Source organism: Ranitomeya variabilis, chromosome 1, assembly GCF_051348905.1.
Source record: "Ranitomeya variabilis isolate aRanVar5 chromosome 1, aRanVar5.hap1, whole genome shotgun sequence".
NCBI classification, from domain to species: domain Eukaryota; kingdom Metazoa; phylum Chordata; class Amphibia; order Anura; family Dendrobatidae; genus Ranitomeya; species Ranitomeya variabilis.
This window is the reverse complement of record NC_135232.1, coordinates 1,043,268,026-1,043,282,831: the sequence shown is the minus strand read 5'-3', so window position 1 is coordinate 1,043,282,831 and position 14,806 is coordinate 1,043,268,026. Positions and strand designations below refer to the sequence as shown.

At 41.3% G+C, this 14,806-nt stretch overlaps 1 protein-coding gene across 1 annotated transcript in view; it reads right to left on the bottom strand.

Moving 5' to 3' along the window:
• DLC1 (DLC1 Rho GTPase activating protein) overlaps positions 1-14,806 on the bottom strand; it is a 705,112-nt gene that overhangs the window by 327,180 nt on the left and 363,126 nt on the right. The window contains exon 5 of the mRNA XM_077279712.1: positions 8,874-8,907. Coding sequence (XP_077135827.1) covers positions 8,874-8,907 — 34 coding nt within the window. The remainder of the gene's footprint in view (positions 1-8,873; positions 8,908-14,806) is intronic.

Genomic DNA, 14,806 nt, shown 5'->3' with positions numbered 1-14,806 from the left:
GTGTCATGACTTCTTTTTAGGGCAGGTGCAGGCGAGAATATTTTCGGTGCGAGTATGATCCGACAAAACATTGGACCGATGTTAGTATTTGTCCTCTGAGGAAAATTTTGAACATGTGCACGGCCCCTTGCATTGCACTAAGTGTGATCCGATGTTTTGTCGGGTCGCACTCGGACAGAAAATCATCTGCACCTGCCCTTATAATGGAGCAATGACTACAGAGCTGGTCACGTTTGAAACATATACTGAAAAATGAAGCCCATTGACTTTATCTTTGATACTGAAGTTAGAAATTTTCTTCCTATCATTTTTTATTTTTATGCATTTTGAGGTCAGAATTGGAGAGAAGGGATAAAATGTAATGGAATAGTCATGTCCTTGTTCATACCTGTAAATTATTGTTATGACTGCTTTACTGCTCTGGTAAACCTGCCAGCGATGGTTTATCTCCACATAGTTCTCATTTCATATGCATCGCTGCATAATCAGGGGCTTCACATCTGCAGCACTTTATCTCTGAGCTCATCATTCATATCCTCCTTCTACACCTCAGCAGAAATTTACTCTGTAACAAGCCCAGGTCTGGCGTTTCTCCTCTCCCATGAATTTCTGCAGCTGGAGATATTTGTCTTCCCACATTCCTACTCAATCTTACATGTCTATTGAAAATCGCAATAACCTTTTAACTTTCACCTGCTTGTGCGGTCACCCTTCTTTTCATCTTTTCTCAGCAGTGATCTCTCCTTTTAGAAAAAATAAAGCCTTTCAGTATATAACCCTTTGCACTTTGGTCCATTGCTTGTCCTAACTGGAAATAAGGGTCTCTGATCTCACACCTGTAGCCGTAGCTTTCATTTCCATAGTAATTGTTACTAGATGGTGGCCCGATTCTAACGCATCGGGTATTCTAGAATATGTATTCTAGAATATGTATAGTAGTATATAACACAGCCCACGCAGTATATAACACAGCCCACATAGTATGTAACACAGCCCACGTAGTATATAGCACAGAGACGTAGTATATAGCATAGAGACGTAGTATATAACTCAGCCGACCAGTATATAACACAGCCCATGCAGTATATAAAACAGCCCATGTAGTATCTAACAAAGCCCACATAGTATATAACACAGCCCACGTAGTATATAACACAGCCCACGTAGTATATAGCAATGTGGGCACCATATCCCTGTTAAAAAAAGAATTAAAATAAAAAAATAGTTATATACTCACCTTCCGGCAGCCCTAGGATCCAGCCCAGGCATTTAGCAATGCTCCCCGCGAGGCTCCGGTCCCAAGAATGCATTGCCGCAATAACAAGTGATGATGTAGCGGTCTCGTGAGACTGCTACATCATCATCTCGCGAGACCGCAGGTCGTTGCCGCAATGCATTCTTGGGACCGAAGCGTCGTGAGGAGCGGGAAAGGTGCCGGAAGGTGAGAATAAAATGAATTTTTTTTTTTTTATTATTTTTAACTTTAGATCTTTTTACTATTGATGCTGCATAGGCATCAATAAAAAACCTCTTGATGGCTATATTTTCTGCATTAATAAAGAACAATTCGTTATATATTAAAAATATATTTTATTTATAGAATTAAAAGATCTCTTAACTATCCAAGTGCATTCGTCATAAAGAAGAGAACACAATGCTAATTCATTGGCCATTGAAAATTCAGTTATGTACTTGTAACAAGGAATTACAATGTTCTCGAATGTCTCAATGCTGCCGCGCGTAGCCCATATACAGTAATCTTTATTTTATTCTATATTTATATTATATTTTATTTAATATATTAATATGAATAAAAATGCATCAGTCAAAGCCTATGATGGTTAGACCACTGACCATGTAGCAAAATGAGCTAGAACACATGTAAAGACAGCTATCGAATATACGTGCCTGATATATATCACACTATAAGATGTACAACAGAAATAATTTCTCATCCATCTAATCAGTCCGCACAAGTGCCTAGTGCAGACCATGATGGTTGCATAATGGGAAGGACATCCATGGGCAGCAAATGATCGTCCAGAACTCACCCCTCATTAACTGGTGTGCTATCTCAGTTCTGGAATAATTTTCCTTTATATTTTCATTAGTTCCAGAAAAGCCCCGAAAGATTAAAAAATTGGTATGTGCTAATAATAAGCTATATTCATCCAAGGTGTGGCCCTCTGAGTTTTTGGCCACTACAAGTAATGTAATCATCATGTCCTTTATTCTGTATGAGGCCACTAAATATCACCAGAAATTATCTAAACCCAATTCAACCACCAAAAAACGATAAGTAGCTACAAATAATATCAATGTGTTGAGTTTCATCAGCTGGTAACTAAATATAAACAACCTTTATCATTAGCTAATATCCATCTCCAATATCTCAGATTCTTGGACCCGTTAGGCAGGACCACTCCCTGCATTATACACTCCTTGTTAGGCCAGGAACCAGGTATAACAAGTGTTTACACTTTGCCCTCGGTGTTCGCTTAGACTAGGTTCATATATTGCTTAATTGGTGTGGATTTTCAACATGGATTTCTAAACTGAAATGCGCTTTTACCATAGATTCTACAAAAAACCCCAACCGAAATCAGAGTGGTTAGATTAGATACGATTGATGTATAGACTGGAAGAACTATCAATCTGGGAAACAGCCACATACACAACCGTCTTTCCAAAAGACTTGGTCTCCTTGTAACCTAAAATTTGGATCTGATGTCCAACTGACTTAATCCATGGCCTTAAACAGTACTTCCATTGTTGACCTCTCTTAACTGTTAGGGTTGTCGGAACGCACTGAGTATATATATATATGTATAAATAGGTGCGTTCGCAACCCGGGGTCCACCGTGCAGGAGAGGAACCTGCTGCTGGCAAATGGCGGCGCTATATGGCGGTATAAGCGAACTCTGTTAACTCCACAGAGTCACTAGAAATAAGATTCTGTGCCCTGTTAGCGTCACAGGGGAACACAGCTAACTGCTGAGCTGATAGCAGTCAGTGGTCTTGCACCCAGAAAAGCACACGAACACTCCTCATCGGAGGTGCCAGTACTCTAGGGGCTTATTTCAGCCAGGTCCCTGAATACATACATGCAAACTGCTCACCAGAGGTGTCGGTATTCTAGGGGCTTATTTCAGCCGGGTCCCTGAATACACACATACAGGCGCGACCACAAATAACAAGCTCATGACATGAGGTGATACTAGCGCATGGCCGTGCGGCCATGCAAACTTTTTATAGCTGCAGCAGCTTCAGGACCTTCCTAGGGAACCAATGGAAGTTGCTGCAATACCAGAGCAACTTCAGGACCTTCCTAGAGGACCAATGGGAGCTGCAGCAGTACTTGAGCATGTGACCCCTGACCTCCAATGAGAGGTCTTACCCTGGGCATGCTCAGTGTGTGCAAAGCAGGACTAAAGGTACCTTCACACTGAACAACTTAACACCAATAAGGATAGCGATCCGTGAAGTTGCAGCGTCCTGGATAGCGATATCGTTGTGTTTGACACGCAGCAGCGATCAGGATCCTGCTGTGACATCGTTGGTCGGAGCTAGAAGGCCAGCACCTTATTTCGTCGCTGGATCACCCGCTGACATCGCTGAATCGGCGTGTGTGACGCGGATTCAGCGATGTCTTCACTGGTAACCAGGGTAAACATCGGGTTACTAAGCGCAGGGCCGCGCTTAGTAACCCAATATTTACCCTGGTTACCATTGTAAATGTAAAAAAAACCAAACACTACATACTTACATTCCGGTGTCTGTCGCGTCCCCCGGCGTCCGCTTCCCTGCACTGTGTCAGCGCCGGCTGGCTGTAAAGCAGAGCACAGCGTTGACGTCACCGCTCTGCTTTAGGGCCGGCGCTTACATAGTGCAGGGAAGCGGACGCTGGGGGACGCGACAGACACCGGAATGTAAGTATGTAGTGTTTTTTTTTTTTTACATTTACACTGGTAACCAGGGTAAACATCAGGTTACTAAGCACGGCCCTGCGCTTAGTTACCCGATGTTTACCCTGGTTACCCGGGGACTTCGGTATCGTTGTTCGCTAGAGAGCTGTCTGTGTGACAGCTCTCCAGCGACCACACAATGACGAAACAGCGACGCTGCAGCGATCAGCATCGTTGTCTATATCGCTGCAGCGTCGCTTAATGTGACGGTACCTTTAGTCCCAAAGACATCTGCTCGCTGCTGACCAGTGCAGGCTACAACAGCAGAGCCTGGAAAGGCAGCAGTAACCCTTCGCACAGTATCAGACTGAGTGAGACGCTGGGACCGACGTCTCCGCTGAGCAGGCTGATGCAGAATAAGAGACCACAACAGACACGGATCGAGATTCCCCCTGTGCAGCGGCGGGAACTCGACTCCTAACATTTACTATCATAATATCTCACACCTATGCCTACTTAACTACAGTATATTCTTCAACTTTTGACAGTTTCATAAAGTAGCCCCTCTATTATCCAATTCTTGGTCATGCGATGGATTAATCTGGTTTATCTTGATCTGAACTTAATTTCACTCAATTTCTAGTGGAATTGTGCACTCATCTCATTTCTGCTGTATGTACCCCTTTCATTTACTGATTCATTCTTTTTCTTGAGTACTATGGCTATACAATTAGTTCTGTTGTTGTCATATAAAATCAATAAATAATTTAAAAAAAAATAGCCCGTGGGGGAGATTAAGTTAAAACTCATCCACTTTGTTGGAACTGATAAACCAGTATATAAGATCTGCACCAAATATGCAACCTATGCACCCAGCATTAATGTACAGCTGCAATGCAGGGCGTATATAAATCCCTTAATACATCTTTATTACCCAATTGTTCCATGTGAGAGCAGAGGTTGAGATAGTTTTATAAAGATGAAGATTCTCTACAAATGTTAGCATAAACCTATTTCAATGGCACAAGGTAAATATGCCTATAAGCACAAAAAAAAAATACAAAAAACCTACAAAGGACAAGTGCAAGGCATACATATACTCAATAAAAATAATTTTTATTGATTATAATATGAAAAAAAAATACAGTGGGGGAAATAAGTATTTGATCCCTTGCAAATTTTGTCAGTTTGCCCACTGACAAAGACATGAACAGTCTATAATTTTAAGGGTAGGTTAACTTTAACATTGAGAGAAAGAATATCAAAAATAAAATCCAGAAAATCACATTGTGCAAATTATATAAATGTAGTTGCAGTTTGCAGTGAGAAATAAGTATTTGATCCATCTGGCAAACAAGACTTAATACTTGGTGGCAAAACCCTTGTTGGCAAGCACAGCAGTCAGAGTTTTTTGTAGTTCATGATGAGGTTTGTGCACATGTCAGGAGGAATTTTAGTCCACTCCTCTTTGCAGATCATCTTTAAATCATTAAGATTTTGAGGCTGTTGCTTGGCAACTTGGATCTTCAACTCCCTCCATAAGTTTTCTATTGGATTAAGGTCTGGAGACTGGCTAGGCCACTCCATGACCTCAATGTGCTTCTTTTTGAGCCATTACTTTATTGCCTTGGCTGTATGTTTTGGGTCATTGTCTTGCTGGAAGACCCAGCCACAACCCATTTTTAATGTCCTGCAAGAGGGAAGGAGGTCGTCACTCAGGATTTTGTGGTACATGGCTCCATCCTTTCTCACATTGATGTGGTGAAGTAGTCCTGTGCCCTTATCAAAGAAACACTCCAAAACATAATGTTTCCACCACCATGCTTGACAGTGGGGAAGGTGTTCTTAGGGTCATAGGCAGCATTTCTCTTCCTCCAAACACGGCGAGTTGAGTTAGTGCTAAAGACTTCAATTTTCATCTCATCTGACCACAGCACCTTCTCCCAATCACTCACAGTATCAACCAGGTGTTCATTGGCAAACTTCAGATGGGCCTGCACATGTGCCTTCTTGAGCAGGGGGACCTTGCAGACACTGCAGGATTTTAAACCTTTACGGTGTAATGTGTTACCAATGGTTTTCTTGGTGACTGTGGTCCCAGCTGCCTTGAGATCATGAGCAAGTTCCCCCCGTGTAGTTTTAGGCTGATCTCTCACCTTCCTCATGATCAAGGATACCCCACGCGGTGAGATTTTGCATGGTGCCCCAGATCGATGTCGATTGACAGTCATTTTGTATTTCTTCCATTTTCTTACTATTGCACAGTTACATTACAGTTGTCTCCTCCTCACCCAGCATATTACTTATGGTTTTGTAGCCCATTACAGCTTTGCGCAGGTCTCTGATCTTGTCCCTGACATCCTTCTATAGCTCTTTGGTTTTGCCCATGTTGTAGAGGTTAGAGTCTGACTGATTAATTGAGTCTGTGGACAGGAGTCTTTTATAAACGTGACTATGTAAGACCTCTGTCTTTAATGCAGGTAATGAGTTGACTAGGAGCATCTAACTGGTCTGTAGGAGCCAGAACTCTTAATGGTTGGTAGGGGATCAAATACTTATTTCTCACTGCAAAATGCAAATATAATTATATAATTTATACAATGAGATTTTCTGGATTTTATTTTTGATATTCTATCTCTCAATGTTAAAATTAACCTACCCTTAAAATTATACACTGTTCATGTCTTTGTCAGTGGGCAAACTTACAAAATCAGCAAGGGACCAAATACTTATTTCCCCAACTGTAAATAATTAAAAACAGTAAGACACAGGAAAATCAAAGCTGGAGAGCATAACAATAATGAGCAACATGATGCATACACAAACTCAATGCCGGGCACAAAATACCATATATATTCATTAATAAAAAATCAATAAATACTAAGACGTAAATGTAAAAGGTATATATATATAGATCAAAGGTCAAGTATCAAGAAGTAGAGTTTAAACCATGATACCAATATTACAGACGGATACTAGTTACCATTAAGTGACATGCATAATACATAAACAAAAGTCAGTGCAGAGGGTTATCATAAAATATATATTATGCATGTCCCTTTATGGTAACCGGTATCCGTCTGCAATATTGGGATCATGGTTTAACTCTACTTCTTGATATTTGACCTCTGATTAATATACAGGATATGTATTTTGTATTTACGACTTAATATTTATTTTTTATTAATGCATATATACGGTATTTTGTGCCCGGCATTGAGTCTATGTATGTATCATTATTATTATTATTATTATTATTTATTATTATAGCGCCATTTATTCCATGGCGCTTTACATGTGAGGAGGGGTATACATAATAAAAACAAGTACAATAATCTTGTATCATGTTACTCATTATTGTTATGCTCTCCTGCTTTTATTTTCCTGGGTCCTACTGTTTTTAGTTATTTCATTTTTTAATATTATATTCAATAAAAATGATTTTTATCTAGTATTTTTATGAATTGCACACGTCCTTCATAGGTTTTCTACAAATGTTAGCAGCCAAATTAAATGACAGTCTGCAAACAGAGATTGTTCTCAGTGTCTTTGCAGTTATGATACCTTTTAATGGCTAAGAAATAGTGATGAGCGAATATACTCGTTACTCGAGATTTCTCAGGCACGCTCGGGTGTCCTCCGAGTATTTTTTAGTGCTCGGAGAATCAGTTTTCATCACCTCAGCTGAATGATTTACATCTGTTAGCCAGCATAAGTACATGTGGGGGTTGCCTGATTGCTAGGGAATCCCCACATGTAATCAAGCTGGCTAAGAGATGTAAATCATTCAGCTGAGGTGAAGAAAACTAAATCTCCGAGCACTAAAAAATACTCGGAGGACCCCCGAGCGTGCTAGGGAAATCTCGAGTAACGAGTATATTCGCTCATCACTACTAACAAACATAAAATAAATGATGCTATGAAGCAAGCTTTCGAGACTTCTAGGTCTCTTCTTCAGCCATGGTATAACAGAGGAAGGAACACAAATATACACACACACAAAAAGCAGAGATATGGCATAATAAATGGACATTTAAATAAATAAACAAGCAAATCTGACTTCAGAGAATGAATCCTTAATTGGATTTGATTGGTGGTGTGAAAGTTTTATAGTCTCAATATCCATGTCAGATCAGATGCCTGGAGAAGACATGCTATTTATGTGTAACTTTGATTTCCTGTCACTGTCCTTTTTAATTGCCTTATTAGAAAATTGCTAATGATAATGCCCTTTTTTTCATAATTCCACTGGAATCTGACCAATATTCACAATATTACGTAGGAAGAGGCATAAATGAATAATGGTGGTTAAAAAATACTGATTGAAAAGATATTATTGAAAAATCTTGGACTATTCACATTACCAACATAGATACCATGGTTGATTCATTCAAGCATTTTTGTCAGAAGTCTGCCATAAATCACTTTGAAAAATTGCAAAAATTTGGCAAGACTCACGAAAATTTTTTAGACTATTGGAGTTTTCACTCCAGTTTTTCCAAGCTCTGCTAAAATTGGTGGAGCTGGGATGGGATGGGTCTCCATGATGCCACAGCTCGTCTAATTCATGGTAAGCTGTGGCGTTATTTACGCCAGACATCTTACTCTAGTCTGACTGGAGTAAGATTTCTGGCGTGCTGCATGGAGGCACACGCCACTTGTCAGATGCTCCTGCTTCATGCATAGGTAGACACCTGATTCCACCACGCCCCGTCATCGAAAAAATTACTGGTCTTGATGAATTGGGGCCTTTAACTCTGGATACAAGTCTGACATATGTACATTGTGAAGTATAATGTGACTGGACATTATAGAACATGGGTAAGATACCCATACACCTTACAGCGTTTGCCGAACCCGTCGATGTTGGTGGGTTTGGCTCACATTTTCTAATATGTAAGGGGGTTATAAGTCTCTATGGCCAGTAGATTGTGTACTTTATCCAGTATATATTAGAAACTTACTCACCAGCCTTTTCTTTTTCTGAAATCACAGGCAGGGCCTGTAAGAAAATGGATAAGATAATATTTTGAAATATTATAAAAATAAAGTCTTTTTGGTTTACAGAATATTATTAGATTCATGCAAATACATTGGAAAGAGTAATGTCGGCTTCTTTGTGTAGATGGGCAATATTTTTTACCCTCAGTAGACTGCATCTCACATCTGTGACAGCTGCTCCTCCCTGACTGCTCCATGATCCGGCCTTCTGCTTGGTGTGGACAGACGGGAGCAGCTGTCATAGGGGTCACTTGTCTTTGTCACATCCTTATTTTGCAGGTGTCTCAGAAATACTGGAAGTAAGCTGCCTGCAGTCTGTCTGACTGAATTGCCTCCTTCATAGTGCCGGTCTGCCCCACATAAAAAGTTTCGAAAACTGGGCGATTCTTATATTTACAGTCTTCATATTGAAAAGTTCACGTCAGAAAAAAGCTTAACCCCTTCACCCCCAAGGGTGGTTTGCACGTTAATGACCGGGCCAATTTTTACAATTCTGACCACTGTCCCTTTATGAGGTTATAACTCTGGAACACTTCAACGGATCTTGGCAATTCTGACATTGTTTTCTCGTGACATATTGTACTTCATGATAGTGGTAAAATTTCTTCGATATAAGTTGCGTTTATTTGTGAAAAAAACGAATATTTGGCGAAAATTTTGAAAATTTCGCAATTTTCCAACTTTTAATTTTTATGCCCTTAAATCACAGACATATGTCACGCAAAATACTTAATAAGTAACATTTCCCACATGTCTACTTTACATCAGCACAATTTTGGAACCAAAATTTTTTTTTGTGACGGAGTTATAAGGGTTAAAAGTTGACCAGCAATTTCTCATTTTTACAACACCATTTTTTTTAGGGACCACATCTCATTTGAAGTCATTTTGAGGGGTCTATATGATAGAAAATACCCAAGTGTGACACCATTCTAAAAACTGCACCCCTCAAGGTACTCAAAACCACTTTCAAAAAGTTTATTAACCCTTCAGGTGTTTCACAGGAATTTTTGGAATGTTTAAATAAAAATGAACATTTAACTTTTTCACACAAAATTTAATTCAGATCCAATTTGTTTTATTTTACCAAGGGTAACAGGAGAAAATAGACCCCAAAATTTGTTGTACAATTTGTCCTGAGTACGACGATACCCCATATGTGGGGGTAATCCACTGTTTGGGCGCATAGCAGAGCTCGGAAGGAAAGGAGCGCTATTTGACTTTTCAATGCAAAATTGACTGGAATTGAGATGGGACGCCATGTTGCATTTGGAGAGCCCCTGATGTGCCTAAACATTGAAACCCCCCACAAGTGACACTATTTTGGAAAGTAGACCCCCTAAGGAACTTATCTAGATGTGTGTTGAGCACTTTGACCCAACAAGTGCTTCACAGAAGTTTATAATGCAGAGCCGTAAAAATAAAAAATCATATTTTTTCACAAAAATAATCTTTTCGCCCCCAATTTTTTATTTTCCCAAAGGTAAGAGAAGAGATTGGACCCCAAAAATTGTTGTGCAATTTGTTCTGAGTACGACGATACCCCATATGTGGGTGTAAACCATTGTTTGGGCGCATGGCAGAGCTCGGAAGGGAAGGAGCGCCATTTGACTTTTCAATGCAAAATTGACTGGAATTGAGATGGGACGCCATGTTGCATTTGGAGAGCCCCTGATGTGCCTAAACATTGAAACCCCCCACAAGTGACACTATTTTGGAAAGTAGACCCCCTAAGGAACTTATCTAGATGTGTGTTGAGCACTTTGACCCAACAAGTGCTTCACAGAAGTTTATAATGCAGAGCCGTAAAAATAAAAAATCATATTTTTTCACAAAAATGATCTTTTCGCCCCCAATTTTTTATTTTCCCAAGGGTAAGAGAAGAAATTGGACCCCAAAAATTGTTGTGCAATTTGTCCTGAGTACGCTGATACCCCATATGTGGGTGTAAACCATTGTTTGGGCGCAGGGCAGAGCTCGGAAGGGAAGGAGCGCCATTTGACTTTTCAATGCAAAATTGACTGGAATTGAGATGGGACGCCATGTTGCATTTGGAGAGCCCCTGATGTGCCTAAACATTGAAACCCCCCACAAGTGACACTATTTTGGAAAGTAGACCCCCTAAGGAACTTATCTAGATGTGTGGTGAGCACTTTGACCCAACAAGTGCTTCACAGAAGTTTATAATGCAGAGCCGTAAAAATAAAAAATCATATTTTTTCACAAAAATGATCTTTTCGCCCCCAATTTTTTATTTTCCCAAGGGTAAGAGAAGAAATTGGACCCCAAAAATTGTTGTGCAATTTGTCCTGAGTACGCTGATACCCCATATGTGGGTGTAAACCAATGTTTGGGCGCAGGGCAGAGCTCGGAAGGGAAGGAGCGCCATTTGACTTTTCAATGCAAAATTGACTGGAATTGAGATGGGACGTCATGTTGCGTTTGGAGAGCTCCTGATGTGCCTAAACAAAAATGATCTTTTCGCCCCCATTTTTTTATTTCCCCAAGGGTAAGAGAAGAAATTAGAGCACAAAAGTTGTTGTGAAATTTGTTCTGAGTACGACGATACCCCATATGTGGGGGTAAACCACTGTTTGGGCGCATAGCAGAGCTCGGAAGGGAAGGAGCGCTATTTTACTTTTCAATGCAAAATTGACTGGAATTAAGATGGGATGCCATGTTGCGTTTGCAGAGCCCCTGATGTGCCTAAACATTAAAAACCCCCACAAGTGACACCATTTGGAAAGTAGACCCCCTAAGGAACTTATCTAGATGTCTTTTGAGAGCTTTGAACCCCCAAGTGTTTCACTACAGTTTATAACGCAGAGCCGTGAAAATAAATTCTTTTTTTTTTTCACAAAAATGATTTTTTTAGCCCCCAGTTTTGTATTTTCACAAGGGTATCAGGATAAATTGGACCCAAAAAGTTGTTGTCTAATTTGTCCTGAGTATGCTGATACCCCATATGTGGGGGGGAACCACTGTTTGGGCGCATGACAGAGCTCGGAAGGGAAGGAGCGCCATTTGAAATGCAGACTTAAATGGATTGGTCTGCAGGCGTCACGTTGCATTTGCAGAGCCCCTGATGTACGCAAACAGTACAAACCCCCCACAAGTGACCCCATATCGGAAATTAGACCCCCCAAGGAACTTATCTAGATGTGTTGTGAGAACTTTGAACCCCCAAGTGTTTCACTACAGTTTACAACGCAGAGCCGTGAAAATAAAAAATCTTTTTTTTCCCACAAAACTTATTTTTTGGCCCCCAGTTTTGTATTTTCCCAAGGGTAGCAGGAGAAATTGGACCCCAAAAGATGATGTCCAATTTGTCCTGAGTACGCTGATACCCCATATGTTGGGGTAAACCCCTGTTTGGGCACACGGGAGAGCTCTGAAGGGAAGGAGCACTGTTTTCCTTTTTCAACGCAGAATTGGCTGGAATTCAGATCGGATGCCATATCCCGTTTGGAAAGCCCCTGATGTGCCCGAACAGTGGAAACCCCCCAATTATAACTGAAACCCTAATCCAAACACACCCCTAACCCTAACCACTCCTCTAACCCAGACACACCCAACCCTATTCCCAACCGTAAATGTAATCCAAACCCTAACCCTATCTTTAGCCCCAACCCTAACTGTAGCCCCAACCCTAGCCCCAACCCTAGCCCTAACCCTAGCAATAACCCTAGCCCTAAGGCTGGGTTCACATTGCGTTAATGGGTTAACGCTAACGGACAGCGTTGCACGGCGAAAATGTCGCAATTAACGCCGTGCAACGGGTCCATTAGCGTGCCCATTGACAGCAATGTAAATTTCTCCTGCAGCGCATCACTAGCGCGTGCCTTTTTCGGCTCGCGCTAGTGATGTGCCGTTCTTCTGTGACGCGCCTCGGACGCTGCTTGCAGCGTCCGCGGCGCACCCGAGGTCCGTTCCCCGCTCTCGCAGATCGGGGATCTGCGAGAGCGGGGACGTTAACGCGACCCCTAACGCGGCCCCTAAAAAAACATTGCGTTAGCGCAATCCGCTAGCGCTAGCGCTAAACGGATTGCCCTAACGCAATGTGAACCTAGCCTTACTCTAGTCCTAACTCTAGTCCTAACTCTAGCCCTAACCCTAATGGGAAAATGGAAATAAATACATTTTTTAATTTTTTTATTTTTCCCTAACTAAGGGGGTGATGAAGGGGGGTTTGATTTACTTTTATAGCGGGTTTTTTATGATTGGCAGCCGTCACACACTGAAAGACGCTTTTCATTGCAAAAAATATTTTTTGCGTTACCACATTTTGAGAGCTGTAATTTTTCCATATTTGAGTCCACAGAGTCATGTGAGATCTCGTTTTTTGCGGGATGCGTTGACGTTTTTATTGGTAACATTTTCGGACACGTGACATTTTTTGATCGCTTTTTATTCCGATTTTTGTGAGGCAGAGTGATCAAAAACCAGCTATTCATGAATTTCTTTTTGGGGAGGCGTTTATACCGTTCCGCGTTTGGTAAAATTGATAAAGAAGTTTTATTCGTCGGGTCAGTACGATTACAGCGATATCTCATTTATATCATTTTTTTTATGTTTTGGCGCTTTTATACGATAAAAACTATTTTATAGAAAAAATAATTATTTTGGTATCGCTTTATTCTCAGGACTATAACTTTTTTATTTTTTTGCTGATGATGCTGTTTGGCGGCTTGTTTTTTGCGGGACAAGATGACGTTTTCAGCGGTACCATGGTTATTTATATCAGTCTTTTTGATCGCGTGTTATTCCACTTTTTGTTCGGCGGTATGATAATAAAGCGTTGTTTTTTGCCTCGTTTTTTTTTTTTTTTCCTTACGGTGTTTACTGAAGGGGTTAACTAGTGGGCCAGTTTTGTAGGCCGGGTCGTTACGGACGCGGCGATACTAAATATGTGTACTTTTATTGTTTTTTTTATTTTATTTAGATAAAGAAATTTATTTATGGGAATATTTTTTTTATTTTTTTTTCATTATTTTGGAATATTTTTTTTTTTTTTTTTTACACATTTGGAATTTTTTTTTTTTAACTTTTTTACTTTGCCCCAGGGGGGGACAATACAGATCGGTGATCTGTCAGTTTGCATAGCACTCTGACAGATCACCGATCTGAGAGAAGTGCAGGCTGCTTCACAGTGCCTGCTCTGAGCAGGCTTCTGTGAAGCCACCTCCCTCCCTGCAGGACCCGGATCCGCGGCCATCTTGGATCCGGGTCTGGAGCAGGCAGGGAGGGAGGTAAGACCCTCGCAGCAACGCGATCACATCGCGTTGCTGCGGGGGGCTCAGGGAAGCCCGCAGGGAGCCCCCTCCCTGCGCGATGCTTCCCTGCACCGCCGGCACATCGCGATCATGTTTGATCGCGGTGTGCCGGGGGTTAATGTGCCGGGGGCGGTCCGTGACCGCTCCTGGCACATAGTGCCGGATGTCAGCTGCGATATGCAGCTGACACCCGGCCGCGATCGGCCGCGCTCCCCCCGTGAGCGCGGCCGATCGCGTATGACGTACTATTCCGTCCTTGGGAAGTAGGGCCCACCCCACATGGACGGAATAGTACGTCTAATGACAGAAAGGGGTTAAAGAGGAACAATCATTTTTAATTTTTATTTCATAAACCCAGAGTAGACATGTAGAAATGATCTTTTTTCTCTGCTAAAATTGACCAGTCATTATCAAAATTCTCAATTCTGAGGTAAAATCTGTATTCAGTGAAGACTTTCCCATTACTTAGGAGATGGCGGCTGCTACTGATAAGATTCTATGTAGACGGACAGAGGAGGAAGATGGAGGAGGGAGGAGCTGTTTCGTTCCGCTCTTTTCCTCTCCCATCTACTGTATCTACATACAGTAGAATCTCATCAGTAGCAGCCGCCATCTCCTAACTCAGTA